The sequence below is a fragment of the Equus przewalskii genome, chromosome 7 (assembly GCF_037783145.1).
Source record: "Equus przewalskii isolate Varuska chromosome 7, EquPr2, whole genome shotgun sequence".
NCBI classification, from domain to species: domain Eukaryota; kingdom Metazoa; phylum Chordata; class Mammalia; order Perissodactyla; family Equidae; genus Equus; species Equus przewalskii.
The window spans coordinates 24,934,751-24,955,894 of record NC_091837.1 but is presented as its reverse complement, the minus strand read 5'-3'; the positions used below and the strand labels follow the sequence as shown (position 1 = coordinate 24,955,894).

At 46.5% G+C, this 21,144-nt stretch overlaps 1 protein-coding gene across 1 annotated transcript in view; it reads right to left on the bottom strand.

Moving 5' to 3' along the window:
• The window catches only part of DNAH10 (dynein axonemal heavy chain 10), a 137,179-nt gene that overhangs the window by 103,975 nt on the left and 12,060 nt on the right, over nt 1-21,144 (bottom strand). Inside the window, exons 6-16 of the mRNA XM_070629287.1 lie at nt 19,921-20,137; nt 15,400-15,557; nt 14,498-14,728; nt 11,616-11,806; nt 10,170-10,368; nt 6,968-7,162; nt 5,967-6,137; nt 3,258-3,434; nt 2,323-2,448; nt 1,363-1,535; nt 778-929 (exon numbers count right to left, since the gene is read on the bottom strand). Coding sequence (XP_070485388.1) covers nt 778-929; nt 1,363-1,535; nt 2,323-2,448; nt 3,258-3,434; nt 5,967-6,137; nt 6,968-7,162; nt 10,170-10,368; nt 11,616-11,806; nt 14,498-14,728; nt 15,400-15,557; nt 19,921-20,137 — 1,990 coding nt within the window. The remainder of the gene's footprint in view (nt 1-777; nt 930-1,362; nt 1,536-2,322; nt 2,449-3,257; nt 3,435-5,966; nt 6,138-6,967; nt 7,163-10,169; nt 10,369-11,615; nt 11,807-14,497; nt 14,729-15,399; nt 15,558-19,920; nt 20,138-21,144) is intronic.

The following is a 21,144-nucleotide window of genomic DNA, read 5'->3' as shown; positions in this document are numbered from 1 at the left end:
TAGCACAAATGTTTATTCACAACAGCCCAACCTGGAAACCACCGAGCTTCCCTGCGACAGGGGAACAGCTACGCCATCTACGGTACACCCACACCATCGCGTTTTTTATTCTCCAACTAAAAGGAAGAAACCGTTGATACAAGAACAACTTGGTTAAATCTCCAGAGAATTATGATGAGTGAGAAAAGCCAACCCGAAAACGTTATATCTTATATTATACAGCACTCTTGAAACGACAAAATTAGAGAAATGGAGAACAGATTCGTGGTTGCTGAGGTTGAGGAGAGGATGGGGGTGGGCGGGCAGGGGGTGTGACTCTAAAAGGGCGACACGAGGGGTCACTGCGGTGTGGAAAAGCTCTGTCTTGACTGTGTCAAAGTCGCTATCTGGGTTGTGATCCGTACTATCATTTCGCAAGAAGTTACCGTTGGAGGGAACTGGGTAAAGGGTGCACAGGACTTCTCTGGGTTAATTCTTGCAACTGCGTGCGAATCCATAATTATTTCAAAATTAAAATTTTAATTTTAGAGAAAAAAGGAAAGGTCACTTTAGTTTTGGAGGAGAAAGCTTTGGGTCAGCAGAGCGTCAAAATGGCATCCCGTCTTATCGCTACTCTCGAGATGAAGTCTAAACCACAAAGGACTTCATCGATGCTCAAAACTTGTTTGTTAACCATATCTATACACACACACAAGTTATAATTCAACCAAAACAAGCTAAAAGAATTATTTTTGCATCCCAAAGTCGAAAAGGCAACAGAAAGATGAATTATGTTACCTAGCGAGTTCCAGTTTAATCTCTTATATCCGGACCTGAACACTCTCACTAATTCCTGAGAGTGATCGTCGAGGAGAAGAGATTCTGCCTCATTTAACGTTCCTATCAGCACGTGATAATGATCCAGCATCCTCTGCAGTCCGTCCGTGTACCTGCACGTTACAGGAAAGCCATCGACATGAGCAAAGCATAGCGGAGCTCGTGGAAAGCTTAACCACCTTACAGACGGGTTACAAAAGGCCGGTAGCCAGCCGAAAACTTGGATCAAGAGATTTGCAGACACTCAAAACAATGCTCCTCTCCCAACTAACTTTCTTTTTTGGAAAATGTTGGTTACTTTTCATCAAAAGGTGTTATTTATGTTAACATGTACTAGGTTTTTCATTGTTATTTTTAAATAAATGAATAGATGCACATTTTAAACATTTCTTAGTCTTAATTTCTAATGTGGTAAATATTGGTAGTTATAAAATCCACAAAAATGAAAGCTTTTGGTGGAGGGAATTCTCAATAATTTTTAAAAGTGTAAATAGGGATCCTGAGACCAAAAAGGGTACTGTTGATTTAAGAGAAGAATCTTTTTACCTAAGGAATTTGTCCTCCTGGAGAGCAATGTTCCTTGCTAATTCTGGGACAGAGAACCCCAGCTGTTCCAAGTACTTTGTTTCGTTAATAATCTCTCTGAGGGCAGGTGAAAAATTGATGGCAAAAACAGCCGCCCTGTCAGAGCTCGCAGCCTCATCAGCAATGGTAGAACTCTGCGGAAGAGACATTTCACAAGCATTGAGAAGGGCAGTCAGGAAGCAATCAGATCAATACAACCCAAGTCAAATGTAAACTGAAAAAGATCGATGTAGGTTGGCGGATGCCCTGACAGACTGCGGAGCTGGCTGGAACGAGCTAGAACACACATCATCGTTGGTGAACAGAGTTTTTAAAGAATTTAGCCACCCACATTTGAAAACTGGGCAATTTCATGTAAAAAGCCAGCATTCTGGGGGCTGGCCCAGCAACATAGTGCTTAAGTTCACATGTTCCACTTTGGCGGCCCAGGGTTCTCGGGTTCAGATCCCGGGTGTGGACCTACACACTACTTGTCAAACCATGCTGTGGTAGTATCCCACATACAAAGTGGAGGAAGATTGGCACAGATGTTAGCTCAGGGCCAATCTTCTCCACCAAAAAAAAAAAAAAAAAAGGTCAACTGCCAGCTGTTTCACATATGGTTCAATTAATACTCTGCTTATGTCATCTGATCCAACTCATTTAACAAATGGGGAAACTGTGACACAGAATTAAGCCACTTGCCCAAGGAGTCAAGAGGGCTGCCCAATTTCAGCCCATTTCCCGACCATGACATTACGCTGTCTCCATCTCATTCCTTTCTGCGTCTCCTTTCCTCCCCAGTCGCTGCCCTTCTTCGCCTTTGATTTTGGAATTACCTATCAGCTTCATGAGTGTCAACAAATCAAACCTCAAGAAAATAACAGACACCATCATCCCACACAGCTGCCATCATCTGGGAGAGAATCTGGAAATAGGCACCTTCGTAAGCAGACTCTTCTTCATGAGAGCCGGCAGGACCTGCTCCGTTGTCTCTTTCCACTGCTCGTACTTTTGATCCTCGTAGTCCTTCATTGTCCTACCCACTTCCAAATATCTTTGTTTCACCTGTCAAAGAGTTCAGGCAATTGTCATTTTGTCCTTGGAAATAACATTTTCTCCTCTCTCCCTCTTTAAAAAAAAAGTATCTATTAACACATTTTGCAAAAGGCAGGAGACAGATTTGCACAAATTTTGGAGAATTTGTTCAAGACGGGATAGCTTGAAGTCCAGGCTGACCGGCAGGGATCAGCAAACCTCAGCCCCTGGGCTCCCTCTGGGAAAGCCCACGATCTAAGAATGGCTATTACATTTTTAAGTGATTAGAAGGAAATCGAACAGGATGACAATGCTTCAGTGACACGGGGAAACCATACGAAATTCAAATTTCAGCGCCGCTAAAGGAAGTGTTATTGGCACACGGCCACGCCTGTTCGTTTTCATGTTCTCTACGGCTGCTTTCTTGCTACCACAGCAAAGCTGAGTAGTTGCAACAGACACTGTATGATCCACAAATGCCTAAAATATTGACTCTCTGGACCTTTAAAGAAAAGGTTTGTCAACCCCTGCAATAGGACATAAATAAATCCACGGATGGGGGAGGGAGGGCATCCTCAGAAAGAGGGTGGTCCCCCTCTAGAGAGGCTGAAGGTCAAGTTCAGGGAGAAATCCATAGGCCTCCCGCGTGGAAGACATCTTCTGTATTAAGAGGCCAAGATAAAGAATACAAAAGGTAGTTTTAAAGCTGAGTCCTAAATCGGGACCGCAGGAAGGACCTGCTGCTTTGCAGGCATGGATTTGAAACTGAGCCGCTTCTCTCACAAGCAACTCTGCGTCGAGTGCGAACGGGCAGAGGCAGCTCCTCCACAGCCACGTACTTCTCTTCCTCGGTCGCTGTCCAGTATCTCCTCCACCTCCTGGAACCTGAGGATGGTGTGTTTAACCCGGAAGAACAGAGACCGCTCCCAGCAGATGGACCCCGCCACCGGAGGGTGGTTCTTATGCAGCGGCGGGCTGTCAAGGTTCTGAACGAAGATTTTATTAACTATGTCGATCTGAAAGGCAACCAAACGGATTCTGTAAGCGACATACGTCACCGTCTTAGCCAAGAAAGATTAAACGCGAGATTTATACCTTTAAAGAAAAGAACATTGGAATGACAAGAAACAATCTAAGATATAGAGTAATTTTTTTTTTACTACTTACGTATTTACTACTTTTTCTTATGCTCTCTAGTAATTTTTTCTTTGGTTTAACATATGCAATGCTCCAAATCGCCTTATGATTTCAGACTGTGTACAATCATTTGACTGACTCATTAGAAATTCTGAAATCTCTTCTAGGCATGACCAGTGGCCAGACCTGCATTGTGTGTGTGTGTCTGTGTGTGTGTGTCTCTGTGTGTGTGTGTCCGTGAATGTGCCATGGAGATTTTATAATTATTTACTATATAATCTTCTTAAAATTGTGGTAAAATACACAATATAAAATTTACCATCTTAACCATTTTTTTTTTGAGGAAGATCAGCCCTGAGCTAACATCTGCTGCCAATCTTCCTCTTTTTGCTGAGGAAAACTGGCCCTGAGCTAACATCCGTGCCCATCTTCCTCTACTTTATACGTGGGACGCCTACCACAGCATGGCTTGCCAAGCTGTGCCATGTCTGCACCCAGGATCCAAACTGGTGAACCCTGGGCCACCGAAGCGGAACGTGGGAACTTAACCACTGTGCCACCAGGCTGGCCCCTCATCTAAGCCATTTTTAAGTGTACATCTCAATGGTATTAAGTACATTCACATTGTTGTGCAACCATCGCCACCATCCATTTCCAGGACTCTTTTTATCTTCTGAAGCTGAAACTCTGGCCCCATTAAACGCTAACCCCCATTTCCCCCTCCCCCCAGCCCTTAGCAACTACCATTCTACTTTCTGTCTCACGACTTTGACTACTCGAAGCAACTCATACAAGTGGAATCAGAGCATATTTGTCTTTTTGTGACTGGCTTATTTCACTTAACATTATGCCCTCAGGGTTCATCCATGTTGTAGCACATATCAGAATTTCCTTCCTTCTCAAAGCTGAATAATATTCCATTGAATGGATAGACCACATTTTGTTTATCCCTCCATCTATGAATAGACACTTGGGCTGTTTCCACCGTGTGGCTACTGTGAATAGTGCTGCTGGGAACACGGGTGTACAAGTGTCTGTTGGAGACTCTGCTTTCAATTCTTTTGGGTATAAACCCAGAAGTGGAATTGCTGGATCTTATGGTCTGGACCTGCATTTTAAAAGAATTTGGGGCCAGCCCAGTGGCACAGTGGTTAAGTTGGCACGGTCCACTTCGGTTGCCCAGGGTTTGCCGGTTCAGATCCCGGGTGCCGACATGGCACTGCTTGGCGAGCCATGCTGCGGTAGGTGTCCCACATATAAAGTAGAGGAAGAGGGGCATGGATGTTAGCTCAGGGCCAGTCTTCCTCAGCAAAAAAGAGGAGGATTGGCAGCAGTTAGCTCGGGGCTAATCTTCCTCAAAAAATAAAAAAATAAAAGAAGCATTTCCACACTCTCATCTGGGTAATTAGGTGTGGGAAGCAGAATAGGAGCCCTCCAATAATGGTCCTGATCCCCAGAACCTGTGGATATGCCACATTACACGACAAAGAGGAATTAGGGCTGCAGGTAGAATTAGGCTGCCAATGAGCTGACCATGAAACAGGGAGAGTCCCCTGATCATTCAGGCGAGTCCAATGGAATCACGAGGGTCCTTAAAACTGGAAGGGGGGGCAGCACAGAGGGTCAGAGGGACCAGTGTGGGTCTGGCCATTGCTGGCTTTGCAGAGGGAAGGGGGCCAGGGATCTCTAGAAGCTGGAAAGAACAAGGAACTGGATTCTCCCTGGAGACTCCAGCAAGGATCACAGCCCTGCCGGCACCTCGACCCCAACTCAGCGAGACGGGCAGACTCCGACCTGCAGAACCGCAGGGAAGGCAACAAATGCTCATGGTTTCAAGTCACTAAGTTTGTGGTCATTTGTTACAGCAGCAAGAGAAAACTGACCCATTAGGAGACCGCCTTACCCTTTTATTTAATACTACCTTACGTTGACCTAATCCCTTCAAATATTCTTGTTTTATCTTCTGAATCAGATGAGAAGCATTTTTTGGTCTCTTTCTCCCATTAGATACTGACTTCTTTGAAGGCAGAACCTGTGTTTTGTTCACCTGTCCATCTCTGTGCCTAACGCCATACTTGGAATAGGCAGGCACTGGATAAATTTTTCTGAGTTAATATATAAATACATACGTGATCTTTGCACATGGTTGGCTGGGACTACCACCATCATGACTGCGGTTATTGGCACGACTGGCTCACACAGGGCCCGTCACAAGGTGAGGTGTAAAAGACTGCACCTGGTAAGTCCCAGGTGAACAAGCCAACCCACCGTGTTCTGGTTCCCCCCATGATGAGACGTGCTTATTTGAAAAAATCCCGGTTTCTCTGAGTTTGGATGGGAAACCGACAACAGTGTTCACATTTTTCCAAGCGTGCTTCTACTGCCACAGAAGCTACAGATCTTCCACTCACCTCTTTACAATACTGTGCGAGAATGTCATTGAATTTCATCATCATTTGTCGATTAATCGCCTCCCGTGAACGAATGTGCTTAAATTTCAAAAGCATGTCAAATGCGGCTTCAGCCGATCGAAGTGTCTTAAAAGATTCATCAATAAAATTTTTTGCTTCTTTCTCAATAACCTGCCAAAAACAAAAAAAGAGTCAAGCAAACAGCCCGCATGCCCTTGTAATTATCCTGCAAAAACAAAATGGCAAGAAATGAGCAAAAAACAAATCGGTGCCTTGAGAAGGATTTCCATGGTGATTTAGAGGACGCAGGTGGCCAGCTAAAAAGAGCAGACTGGCTGCCTTGCTGTCTGCTCTCCCCTCAACCTGCTCAAAATGATGGAAAAGGAACTTTTTAAAGCCCAGTTGTGCATCACTTAACAGCGGGGACATGTTCTGAGAAATGCGCCATTGGGCGACATCGTCGTGCGAACATCACGGCGTGTGCTTACACACACCTAGGTGGCACAGCCTACTGCACAGCTGGGCTCTATGGTACTAACCTCATGGGTCCACAGGTGTACATGCGGTCCATCGTTGACCAAAATGTCATCATGCGGCGCATGACCGTATTAACTGACATAAACAAAGAGAATGAAGAGGACACGACAGCAGAGAAGACAGTTCAGGAGATTTTGGAAGGAGTTTTTTACAGAAGGAAGAGAATTACAACCTAACGCTGGCAATAGGGGAGCAGGCGGGGACGTGTGGCTCCCACAGAAACCTCTGGAGGCTGAGCACAGGAGGGGGAGAGCCAAACCGAGGCCCCTTCTCTACCGGGCACGGCCGGGCCACTATGCAGCCTCTGTACGCCCACCGCACTCCGTTGTTTACAAAAAGCAGGTATTACCTTTTGTGATTTAAAAAAAAAACACCTCTAAGCATAATCAAATAACCCAACAAATTTAACAAGGGGAAAACATGGCATCCACTTGCAAGATCAAATCGAAGGATGTGGTACTTGCCAGAACTTCAATCTTGAAGTCATCCATCACATATTTCCAGTACTGGGAGGACTTGATGTTGAAGGGGTCAAAGGTCAGGTTCTCCATGGGGGTGACCAGGCTGTCCACCCTGCACAGGACATCGTCGATGCGCTTGGGGTCCCCGGTCACTGCTTTTAGTTCTGGACCAAATATGTTGTGAAACTCCTCCATGACCTGTCCAACAGAACAAACCTAAGGAGGTTACCACTCGTTTTTTCACGAATGTTCTAATGACAAATGGATTGCCTCTCTGGATTTGCCTGAGGGCAAAAATTATGTCACGCAGGCAACCTCCTCCTGGTCTAAGCCTTTTGGTACTATGCCCACAGCACATAGGACAAGATCCAGACACCCTGACACAGCTTACAAGGAAGGTACATTCGGGCCCCTCCACACTCCTCCCACCTCTTCCCATACTGCTCTGTAGCTACCCCGGCCCTTTTTCAGTTCCACATTCCTTTCTGTCTCAGGGCCTTTGCACTTGCTGTTCAAAGTGCCTAGCTAGCTACTACAGATCACTAAATATCACATTGTCATGTCCGACCCTTTAGAACAGATCAGGCCTGAGACACACTTCCAGAGCTCCCTCAACTGTTCTTCTCGTGCACTTGCCTCAGCTGGAGCTATGCATTTCTGTGATGGCTGTGTCACTGTCTCTCTCTTCTACTAGACCGTAAGCTCCATAAAGATGTAGATTATGTGTGTGTTTGCCAGCTTCACAGACGTGCCCCCCAGGCAGGCGCAGAGGGCCCCAGGCTCAGAAGGGCCCCTGCTGGGTGTAAGGCGCTGCTATTACCATCTTGAAATTCTTCGTAATTTTATCTTTGAACTTGGCTTTTGTAAGTGAGGCCCGATGGGACGCTCGTGCACGCGTACGAGCAGAGGAGACGAGCGGAACCTGCGTGTCTGCTGTGCCACGCCACCCCACCCTCATAGAGCATGTGATGGCCCATGAGCAGAGAACTCTGGAGGAGCCATGAGGCACGGGAGTCCAGGAGACTCGACGCCGGTCCAGGTAAGCGTGTGGCACCCACGATGAGTCCACGAGGACACGAGGGGCTCAGAGCGGCCATGTTTTCCCTTCAAAACACAGCTGGCTTCGAATGCAGAAGGAAGGCTAAGAAATGGTCTAAGAAACACGCCTGACCAAGGAACCCTGCGTCATACTGTTTCTTACTCCTGTCACTTCCCTGCGTTAGCCAGCCACCCACGCTGACAATGACGACAGGGAAGGAACGGCAGAGACGGGACAGCACATGACTCCTGCCCCTCTCAGGCCTGCCTCGCCGTCCCTGAGCCGCAGGCGGACAAGGCCCAGGGCACGTGCACGTCGGGAAGTGGGAACCAGCCGAGTGCCACGTGTGCAGCTGCCACTGTTCTGGTGACAGTGAAATACACCCGCACACGCCAGCCATGAAACACAAACGGTGTCGTTTCAGTGATTCCACACACGAGTTAAATGCCCTAATATTTGCACTTTAAGGAGAAACTGTGCAGTATAAAGATGAACGGTAAAATTCAGGCTAATAATTTAAACATTTGATCTTTCTTTACATTGCTATAGGCGTGGCAAACAGGAATAAAGCCGTGCCAAGGCAAGACACGTGGGAGAAAGGAAAGAGCTTTATACTTTAATACTTGATTTTTAGAGCCCGTGTTTCTCTTTTGTTCATGACCCCCTCCCCCAGCCCCCAGCGTCCTCAGACTGACAGCCGTCTGCTCAGGTCGCCATCGCAGTGTGACTCCTCACACTCTGCTCCCCGGGGTCCCCAGACGCTCCCAGCTCAGGGGCACCTCCAAGGCTTTGCATGTGCTGCTCCCATGGCCTTTCACACTAGTCCAGACGTCTTCACACTGTCTTTCACAATGGGAACCCCACCCACGGACCCCCACTGTGCTGGAGACGGGTCTGGACCCCAGGGACCTGAGCGGGAGTCTCACCGGCAACTTTAGGCTTTGGGTCAGCATCTGGGGAACGCACTGGTCCCCTGGGCAGGTCCTCGAGCGCGATCATCACCAGAGGACCCTCTGGGCACAAGGCTGCCGGGAGACACGTGTGATGATGGTGGAGACCCGGGCCGGAGGTCCCAGAAGGAGGTCACCCGGCCACGCTCACACCAAGCCTCAGACCCACGCCTGTGCGGTGGGGACGCCGCCACCTCTAGCCCTTTCCAACTCCAGTTACCTCGGGCCAACCCAGTGATCTGGAGCCTGGGATCCAACGGACAGCATCAAAAACCCCAAACGACCACCACAAGGAAATGCTTTCATACTTCTCACGGCATTTTTTTCCAGCCTTTTTTTTTTCTTTTTTTGAGGAAGACTGGCCCTGAGCTAACATCCGTGTCCATCTTTCTCTACTTTATATGTGGGACACCTGCCACAGCATGGCCTGACAAGCGTTGCTAGGTCTGCACCCGGGATCTGAACCACCGAACCCCGGGCCGCCGAAGCAGAACCTGTGCACCTAACTGCTGCACCACCGGGCCAGTCCTTTTTTCCTGCTTATTGAACAAGGGGTCCCAAATTTTTGTTCGCTCTGCAGTGAGGGCACTGGCCCTGGTTTTTGCTCACCATGGTTTCTCAAGCAACAAACAGTGCCTGGCACACAGTGAGTTCCCAATAAAGATCTAGAATGGATGGATGGATGGACCTTCACGAGGCAAGGACTGGCTAATTCATCCATTCAGCCACAAGCCCTTTGTACATTCACTCAAAAGGGAGTGGGGTCAGATAAAGAGGGGAGGTGCCCGCAAAGGGGGAGTCATCAAAGCCATGAGGAAGGATGACACAGCTTAAGAAGAGAGTCAAGAGAAAAGACGGTCGCAGGCGGCTTTGAGGAGCTCCGACATTTCATGGAAAGATAGAGGAGGAGGATTTTGCAAAAAGACACCAAGAAGGAGTGGCCAGAGGTCAAAGGGAAGCTAAAGCGGGGGAAGGAAGGGATGTTACAAAAGACAAGGAAAAGTTGTGAAGGGTCTGGTGTGCTCTGGAATATTCTGGTATATTCTGTATACTCTTTCCAGGGTTTCTCCCTGCCAGACCCTCTCTGTCTCCCGGCTTCTAGCTGACAGGAGAGGCCCACTGTCAAACAGCCAAACTTCTTCCCTTCGGGCAAATTCCTACTCCGAGTTCCAGTTGCACCCTCGCGCGTGAAAGAGAAGGCGCTTAGCCTGCCTACCTGCAAAACGTCGTAGAGGTCCTGGCAGATGGTGGCCATGTGGTCGGTCCTCTCAAACAGCCGTTTGCGATCAAACTCCCAGCGCGCTTCTCTCCCCGAAGCCTCGATCTTGGCCCTGATGTCGAAATAGGCCTTTTTCCACATCTTGAGGGTGTTCTTGGCCTCCAAGGTTTTATGCTGGGCACTCGCTCGATTTTCTCTGTGAGGCAGAGAGAACGTGATGGGAGGGAAGGCAGAGCTCGGTGGGTCTGAGCCGAGGTCCCCAGGGAGCAGGTCTCTAAGGGGAGCATCCTAACCAAGGAGCAGGGTCCTCTTGTTTCACGGCCTCACTGCGGGAAGCCTACGGGGGAGCCGCAGCCCTGGCGCTGCTTGCAGGGCTGCGGGCAAGGACTCCAAGCTGCGGCCCAGGCTGCCCTCCGCTGCAGCTGGCCGGCCAGGGTGCCAAGCTGCGGTTCCCCGGGAAGCTTTCTGTTAGAGCTGGAAGGGGGCAGGTGGCCTTGGGTCCGAGGCCAGAAGTCCACAGTGGGGGCTGCAACCCCGGAGCCGAATGACAACGCCAAGATTTTGTATCTATTTCATCTATATGGCTTTTTTTTTTTTTTTAAGAAAGTGAAAAAGGATCTGCGTCTCTTTCAACATTTGATCCTCAGAGGCTGTTCCGCCTGAGAGGGTCTGGGGTCCGGGACTGAGGATCCTCTGACTCTCTGCCTGTCTCTCCAAGGATAACTAAGGAAAAAGATCCTGACCAAAGTAAAATAACCTGTATATCCATACAGTGGAGTACTATTTGGCCCAAAAAGGGATGAAGCACTGACACCTGCTACAACATGGGTGAACCTTGAAAACATCATGCTCGGGGCCAGCCCGGTGGCACAGCGGTTAAGTGGGCATGTTCCACTTCTTGGCAGCTGGGGGTTCACAGTTCGGATCCCACGTGTGGACATGGCACTGATTGGCAAGCCATGCTGTGGTAGGCATCCCACATATAAAGTAGAGGAAGATGGGCATGGATGTTAGCTCAGGGCCAGTCTTCCTCAGCCAAAAGAGGAGGATTGGCAGCAGTTAGCTCAGGGCTAATCTTCCTCAAAAAAAAAAAAAAAAGAAAGAAAGAAAACATCACGCTCAGTGAAAGAAACCGGTAATAAAAGACGACATCTCGCAGGATTGTTCAGAATAGGCAAATCCATAGAGACAGAAAGTAGGTTAGTGGTTGCCCGGGACAGGACCTTTGGGAGGGTGGGGATGATAGCTAAAGGGCATGAGGTTTCTTTTTGGGGATGAAGAAAATACTCTAAAATTGATTGTGGTGATGGTTGCACAACTCTGTAAACACACTAAGAGCCACTGAACTGCATACTTTAAATGGGTGGGTTGTGTGGTGTGTGAATCACATTTCAATAAAGCTGGCTAAGATTTTAAGGACAAAGCAGTGTTGTTACTTCTTACTTGAACAAAGTGCGCAGATTCACCACCTTGCAGACCCGCTCGGCGATTTCCCAGGCGATGCGCTCCATGAGTGGAATCATCCTCTCGTCCTTGTTGTAGTGTCGGGAGATGATCCACACCATCCTCAGGGCGCTCATCATGGAGGGGATCGTTTCCAAGACAACGTGAAAGCTGGATCCGTGCGTGATGTTCTAACCGCGGAGCAGCGTGCAAAAGAGAGAGCAACGCGAGCAACCTTAGCCTCGGGCTCAAACAGTTTAACGGAGCAATAAGTGTGCAGGGGCCTCCTCTTAATTCAAAAAATAAACATGCTTAGTACAGGAGACAGGGTCTAACAAACAGAAGAAGTTTGAGATAGGTCTGTATGCGTTGACATGGAAAGATGGATAAGACAATTGAAGTAAACAGAGCAATTTGCAGAAGGGGATACGGAGTACGAGAGTGTGTGTATAAACACATCATATACATGTATAAATATACTATATCGAGCAGCAACAGCGCCACTAAATGAATCAAAACCGCCACTCCTGAGGTGACCTTAGCCTGTGTTTTCCAGGGTCTGTGTCCTCCTGGCAGGAAGTGAGATGATTTTGACAGCACACAGGGCATCTTAAAAACATATTTATTTTAATGTGTATTAAAAAAACATATATAACTGGCATATCAAACCCATGGTTGCACAGGCCTTACTGTTTAAGATGAAGCTAAAGTACACACACACACACACACACACACACACACGTATACATGTAAAGTCAACTTAAAGGAAATGAAGATTCAAGTCGCAAAGGGATGCAAAAGTCAGGGAAGCGGCACATGAGCGACCGGAGCTTGGCCCTCACTGATCGTTACAAAGCACGCACCTTGCAGAGAAGATAAACGACTCCCAGAGACGGAAATGCTGCTGTCACTAACTCAGCCCAGGGGCAGCTGCCACCTCAAGCCCTCGGACTTGATGAGTTGTTGTAGCACTTACACAGCCGGCACGGCTCGTGTGTGTGTGTGTGTGTGTGTGTGTGTACACTCTGTATATACACTACATACACACTATATATACACCACATATATACGTGCAACATATACACTCTATATACACTATGTAGATATACTACACATACACCACATATATACATGCGACATATATACTATTTATGTTATAGATACACTATATATATACACGATATATACACAATATGTACACCATATACACACTATGTATACTATACATGCTATGTATACTATTTATATACACTATATATATTATACGTATAGTACATATATACACTATATATACACACTATATACACTACATATACAGGTGACATAGATACTATATATACACTATAGATACATTATAGATACGCTATATAGATACAGTATATATACTATATATATACACTATATACATACTATATGCACACTATATATACTATACATACACTATAAATATACACTATATGTACACTATATATACCATATATGTACTATATATATACTATATACTATATATACATTATACATATACACTATATATATACACACACACACTATATATATACTATTCTAGTACCACTTGTCTAGTTGATGTACCAGTTGCTTCCCCAATGCTGCTCTTGACCTGCTGAGTGCTTTGCAGGTATAAGCTTGTTCAAACCTTCCAGCAACCACATGAGGCAGGTTCTCTCCTTGTCCCCATTTTCCAGAGAAGGAAACAGGCTCAGAGAGGTCACACACCCAGATCTGGGTACTCCAGCTTCCCCACACACATATCATCCCTTCAGCCACACAATAGGACTTTTACTGGCCTCATTGCTTGGACAAGAATAGCAATTCCTGGGGCCAGCCCAGGGGTATAGCGGTTAAGTTCGCATGCTTCAGTGGCCCAGGGTTTGCAGGTTCAGATCCCAGGCACAGACCTATACACTACTCATCAAGCCACGCTGTGGCAACGTCCCACATACAAACTAGAGGAAGATTGGCACAGATGTTAGCTCAGGGACACTCTTCCTCAAGCAAAAAGAGGCAGATTGCCAACAGGTGTTAGCTCAGGGCCAATCTCCTTCACCAAAAAAAAAAAAAAAAGAATAACGACCTAGCCTAGGAATATTTTACCTGTGCAAGATAAATTCAGGGGAAAGAGGAATCCCCAAAATGGAAATTACACTCAGGCGCTGCTGGTAGGAATGTAGAATGGTGCAGTCACTGTGGAAAACAGTTTGGTGGTACCCCCGACAGTTAAACATAGAATCCCCACGTGACACGGAGCTTCTCCTCATAGGACTATATCCAAAAGAACTGACGGCAGTGATTCGAACAGCTGTCTGTACATCAATGTTCACGCAGCATTATTCACAAGAGCCAAAAGGTGGAAACAACCCGCGTCTATCGACAGATGAAGGGATAAACAAAATGTGATGGATCCAGACAAAGGAATATCACTGAGTCTGAAAAAGGAAGGAAATTCTGACATATGCTGCAACATGGATGAACCTTGAACACATTATGCTAAGTGAAAGAAGCCAGGCACAGAAGGACAAATAATGTATGATTCCACTTATAAGAAATACCTAGAGTGGGCAAGTGCATAGAGACAGCAAGTAGAAGAGAGGTTCCCAGGGGCGGGGGGAGGGGACAGTTATTGTCTAAGGGGGACAGGATTTCTGTCGGGGAGGATGAAAGATTCTGCAGACAGATAGTGAGGAGGGGTACACAGCACTGTGTATGTATTTAATGCCCCTAACTTTACACTTACAAGTGGCTAAAATAAATGTTATACATATCTTACCACAATTTTTTAAATGCTGAATAAAAGAAAGGAAATTAAGTCCACGTGAGACCTAATTTCCAGGGCTGACTTTCACAGCGCAGTGCACCCAGCCCACCTTGAAATGCCGCTCCACGGTGGACAGAAAGCGCACGTTGTCCGAGGCCTCCATGTGCAGCTTGAATAATTCAGTTTGTACCGGCTGCAGGTTAGCCACCAGCATAGAATCCGCTTCCTTGATCACATCCAAGACCTTTCTGACTACCGGGAGCTTGGTTTGCTCGTGGAGTGCGCTGAGAGTTGCATTTCTCTCCCGCCAGAATTCAATTTCAGCCAGAGGACCATTTCCCTGAGAGGTGACATGAATATACAAACTGGCATCATCACTGTGGCATGGACACTTGTGGCTGTTTCTCCAGCACCCATTCCTCTCTTCCCAACTGCTTCATACAGGGACCAATCCGGACAAGGACTCAGGCATGGACAATTGACCTGGGCTGGTCCAGTCAGAGGACACCAGCTGGGACTATTAGACAAAGACACTCTGTCTTCCACTGAAAAATGCTGTGTGGGGATGTGGGGCCAGATTTCTACAAGTTGTTACCATGAAGGAAACCAGCCTGAGCAGGAAGCCCCCACAGAGAGGAGGATGGAACCAAGGGAAACACAGCCAGACTCCTGATCAAACCACACCTGAAACCAGCCCTGCCTCTGGACTTTTCAGTTGTGTGAGCCAACAAATTCTCTTTCTTGTTTAAGCCAGCTGGGTTGGGTTTCCTGTTCCTGGCAGCCCAAGCAACCTGACCGATACACAGTATTATCTTTATCAATCCGAGGAGCTGTCTGGTAGCACACTAACATCAGAATGATATCTTGGGTATGTTTACTTTGATCTTTTAAGGAGGTCACAAAACAGTAAGAAGAGAGGCTGGGTCACACAGATCCCCAGACTCTTGGCTCTTTCTCGGGGCGGCAGTCATGAGCTGTAACAGGGATCTTGGAAGGCAGTGCACAAGTTACCTGAGGTGTCTTTTTCAGCTGGCCCTCGACAGCTGCAGATATCTGATTCAACCAGTTTATCACACATTGTTCCAAGATCTCAACGGTTTCCGGGTCAGCAGCCAGCTCAGACACCTCGCCCTCGACATTGATGCTTGGCATTTCTAACTTGATCTCACCTGGTGGAATCAAAACAGTGAGTCAGCCACTCGTTCAGAAAAATGATTACAGATAACGACGTTCAAGTTAATCAGTGGCTCTCGTCTCCATACATTAATATAATAAGATCTGATATATTTTCTGTTCTAATCTGTGCAGCTCTCACTCTCTTCCATTAGAATGTAACTAAAACATTTTAGATCATTGTTCCAGTGTTAAGCTTGATCAAAATGATTTAGTTATTTAAGATGTTCCTGAATTTACAACCTAGTGATCTCCATTTAAAAACTGAACAACTAATCATAGCTCAACAGATACTTGAGAAAACCTCCAGCATGAAACAGATAGCCCAAGATAAACCAGAAACCATGAGCTCAGAGGAAATTGGGATAACGTAAAGAAAAGAAGAAAAAATTTTAAATCCCAACTATTAGTCTCAGAGATTTGAGACAATATGGCATCCATCAAACAAGAACAGAATGCTGTGGGAAAGGTGCAATCCCAGAATAAGGGGTCTTAAAAATTAAAAATATGATGGCTAATATGAAAAATTTGACCAAATGTTGGGGAGATAAAAGTGGGGAAAAAGCACAGGAAAGTAGATAACAAAAACAGACACGGAAAATACAAGAGGAAAGATGAGAAACAGAGTCAACAGCCTCCACCCGACAGGCATGTGGGCAAGAGAGAACAGGGACCAATAGCGGGGTAAATCATCCAGAGACTTGTCCAGACTGACAGCGGGGTCCTCAGACTGAAAACAGAGAGCGCTGAGCAAGCGAGTGGAAAGCGCCACACAAAGGCCCGTCCCCACGACAGCAGGAGGAAGAGCCGGCCCTGAACGTTCACACAAAAGGGAGGAGAAAATGACAGGCCGCCTAAAAAAAGAAAAACTGGAAGAGCGTCCAGTTTCTCATCAAGAACGCTGGACGCTAGAAAATGATGAAGAAAACTGTATTTAAAGTTCTGTGCTAAAATTATTTTCAACTTAGACGTCTATACCCAGACGAATTACAGCTGTCCCCCTTTATCTGAGGGGCTATGTTCCAAGACCGCCAGGGCACGCCTGACACCACGGACAGCATGGAGCCCGACACAGACTGTGCTTTTTCCCGTCCATACACACCTATGATAGAGTTTCATTTACAAATCAGGCACAGTAAGAGATTAACAACAATAACTAATAACAAATTGGAACAAGTATAACAATATACTGTAATAAAAGTTACCGTAGATCTTAGCAACCTCAGCATTTGATTTTTTTCTTTCCTCCTTAAGTCGAGAACTTTCACCTTTTCCCTTAAAGGAAGCACTTTTTGGCTTCTCTTTGGCGCATCTGAATTGCCAGCATCACTCCTCCTGCGCTCTGGGGCCATTATGAAGTAAAATAAGGGTGACTTGAACACAAGCACTGCGATATCGTGACAGTCGATCTGATAACTGAGGCGGCTGCTAAGTGACTGACAGGCAGGTAGCGTGTACAGCACGGATGCGCTGAACAAAGGGAAGATTCAGGTCCCGGGTGGGACAGAGTGGGACAGCATGAGACTTTATCACCTACTCAGAATGGTGCACAATTTAAAACTTACAAATTGTTCATTTCTGGAATTTTCCATGTAATATTTTCAGACATTGGTTGACCACGGGTAACTGGAACCATGGATAAGGGGAGACTACTGTATTAACTAACTGTGAAGATAGAATAAAGTCATTTTCAGACGTGCAAGTTCTCATACAAGTATTTCCCACACACCTTTTCTCAGGAAGTTACTTAAGGATGTATTCCTGCACAATGAGGGAGTAAAACCCAACTAGAGAAAAAGACCTGGGATCCAGGAAACACTGCATCTGGGATGACAGTCGCAGAACATGCTGAGAGAGCAATTAGCCCACATTGCATCAGGGGAGCTAGGACACTGAGAAGGATACCTAATAACACTAGGGGCCTTTGCAAAAACAAAAACAAAGAGGACTGTACAAGATATTATTTATAGGATACTTTAAGAAAAGAATGGCAACCAAGAATGCTGGAGGAGAAAGGGAAAGGCTGGACAAGAAAGGAAAGACTATCAAGATGTACTGCCCTGCTCTGCCGGAAATGATACTCCCATAGCCGTAACAATGTAGAAACAGGGTTTACTGTCTAATGCACGGAAGGAATGTAACTTTAATGGATGCCGGCAGCAGTGGAGGGAAGGAGGGAGGAAATCCTCATCATCGTGCCAGGAAATAACACCGAACGTCCGCAATTAGGAACCAGCAGCAGTGTCAGCACATACTCTAGAGACAAGGCAGGAAATATCAACAGAAACAGACAAAGAATTAAAGAAGTTGCCACGAGGGAGCGGAATGGATGGCAGGGAGGGGGGAGCGTCAGTTTTTCAACTCTCTGGTGTCTGTTAGTACTATTTAATTTTTAAAAACTTTATGTATGTATTACTTTAAGAAAATATTATATATATATATACATATTTACATACATATATTTATTATATATTTAATATAAGTACATTTGCTATAAGCATGCTAATATTATATTAAAAACTCCACAACAGATTACACGGCATCTATTATCTCATGCATCCTAAAGAAAAAGGGTAACAGATCATTTTTTTTTTTTTCCTTTTTCTCCCCAAAGCCCCCCGGTACATAGTTGTATATTCTTTGTTGTGGGTCCTTCTAGTTGTGGCATGTGGGACGCTGCCTCAGCGTGGCTTGATGAGCAGTGCCAAGTCCACGCCCAGGATTCGAACCAACGTTGAGACACTGGGCCGCCTGCAGTGGAGCGCGCGAACTTAACCACTCGGCCACGGGGCCAGCCCCAGTAACAAATCTTTTTAAATTGACAGCCTGCACAAAGCCATTCATAAATGTCCCATGCGTAAAAACAAATTTCTTCCCCAAGATGATAGGCTAGAACAGGGGTTGGCGAACATTCTCTTAAAGCTCCAGACAGGAAATATTTTCGGCTTTGCAGACCAAGAGGGAAAACTGAGGAGAGAGTGTAGGTCCTTAAATAATCATTTAAAATCTAACCGTTTAAAACGATGACTGCTGTTCCTAGCCCACGGGCCACACAAAAACGGACAGCGGGTTGGGCTCGGCTCTGCGCCGTGACTGACGACCCCCGCGACAGAATATTAATCCATCTGCTTTTCTGGTGTTTTAAATAGTAGACGCTCGTTGTAGAAAAATACAAAAAAAGACAGAAAAACCATCCTACTCTCATGGCCTAGTCAATGATAGTCGCCGATAACATTTTAGAGCATTTCCTTCCAGCATTTTATCTAAAACACAAAAATATTTTCACTCATTTGCTTTTTACATCAAAAACAAGATGCACAGATCGTATGAAAGATTACGAGAAACGACGTTTCCCATCTCCGCTATTTTCTACCAATTCAAGGAGAGTGAGAGGAAGGTCAGGCGGACACACGAAGAGATGGTCCCAAAGGCAGTGAAGGAAACAGAGACAGCAAGGGAGAAATCGCACTTTGGGGAAAAAAATAATAACACCATTCTAAAACAGAAGGCTGAAAAGCGCTTCCACGGCAGCTTGTAAAGTTTGGATCTCTACGCTGTGTCCGGCCTTCTCATTCCCAACAGAGAAAACGCCTACAAAGCGGGAGGTGTTCAATCTCACTTTAAGGGGGAAAAAGCTTATTTTCCTAGACTAGCGATGCCACCTTACGGGCCCTAACACAGCCCTTGCTGAGAAACGCTCTGTTGGCGTTTCACCATGTGGGACTCTCTCCGCCAACCTCTCCACCTTCCTGTTCCCCACTCACGACACACACTCTCCCATCCACCCAGGCTCTGCGAGTCTAGCCCTGCCACCCACCCCATCTAATGAGCTGCAGAGCAACTCCGTCCAACAGTAGCTGCTGCAGGCCCACCATGTGTGGGGCAAGATAACTAAGCCAGGACCCAGCCATCAAGTCATAGCAACCCCACTCTTTCCAACCTCCCTTCATTTGTTCAGGCCCTTCCCCCTGCCTCAAATGCCCTTGCTCCCAAGCTCCACCTACTAAAGCTTCCCCATCCTTTTAGGTGAAGCCAAATGCCACCTCCTTCAGGAAGTCTCCTTTGATTTCTCCCCAACTTCTCCAACATGGTCTCCCTTTTCCAAATCCTAAAGGCCCTAATATCTTCCTCAAGCTCCTTTTCTGTCGTAGTTCTTTAGGCAACAGATTATGAGATCCCTGAGGGCAAGGACTCATCACTCCTCTTCGTGTCTCTCCCAGTGACCAGCTCAGTGTCTTTCACACAGGGTGCAAACAAGAACCATCATAAATTGAAACAAAAAAGCTCCTGGACTCTTCAATTGCCTTCTTCAAATGAACTCCTCATGTGTAACTGAGGAGGAGAGAAAGGAAGCCTCACCTTCAAGTTGCTGCATTGTCCTTTGAATACTGTTTGCAAATTTCTGGATGTTCATTAAAAACTCATCCCGTATTAACTGGATGCTGTGATATTCCACCGCTTCCCCGGGCATGCTGGGAAGCTCCGTTTCATACTCCGAGGAGTCAGAGATTTCTCCAGACGTGAAGCCCATGCTTGTGTCCTTGTGCTGATTGAATGACAAAGCCGGCAAGAAGACCTGAAACGCCAAGTTCGTGAAACAAATCACACGACGTCCAATCATTCATAAGCTGCCTCCAGCTTTGAATGTTCTATGACAGGGGGTACAAATACAGCAACAAGGTGGAAACTACTCAAGTCCAGAGCAACAGGTCTAAAGAGAGAGAAATTATATTTGACTTAAAACGACCCAAGGGTAAAGCATTTGAACCAGCCTGAGGTGACCACCCGGAAGACAATACTGAATTTCTCTAGCTGCCATCAGCACAGGGCAGCTAAATCAGAAACTGGGACAGGGAAGTGAGGAACCATGTGTTAACCCACCCGCCCAGCTCCACACTAGCTCATGTGAAGGTGAAAATAAAGACGGTGCTGAGGACGCGGGTTTTTGAAATGCAGCTGAGGACGGAAGCCCGCATTTGTGAAGTCACTCGACTGCAGTTACAAAGCTCACCCCCACACAAAAGGCCTGTGGCTTTGTTTGGCTGGTTGGTTGGGTTTGGATTTGGGTTTTTAGTTTTGCCTATTTTCCTTAAAATTTGATACACCTTTTAAGACTCTTTTAATCCACATGTACTTCCAGTTTAACGAAGGACCCAGGAGGTGCGACCCGCAGGGTCTCCCGGCCTGGACTGTGCTGACTTAGCGTCCACAGTGGAGTTCAGCAAGCTCCTCTGTTGGCCGCCCCCCGATGCTCAGTGTCTAGATCCGTGAACCCACCGGGAGGTCACAACCGAAATTTTCTCGTTGGAAAATTTCTCTTTTCTCCAGCTGAAATACTTCTATAAAGAGCCGCCCCTCTCATCTGCGGTTGGATCGCCCGTGTATCCCACACGGGGAAGGCGCAATAAACGCTTGGATCCTTCTCTTTCTTTGCCCAATTTTCAGAATAACAAATTGGTTCCCTACCAGTCTGCCCCCTGGCTTCCCTCCTTCCTCCATCTCCTCCTCCTCTCTTCTCTCCCTTGCTTGTTTCGTCAGCCCCTTGGCTTGACACCATCTCCAGGCCGACGGCTCCAATGTTTT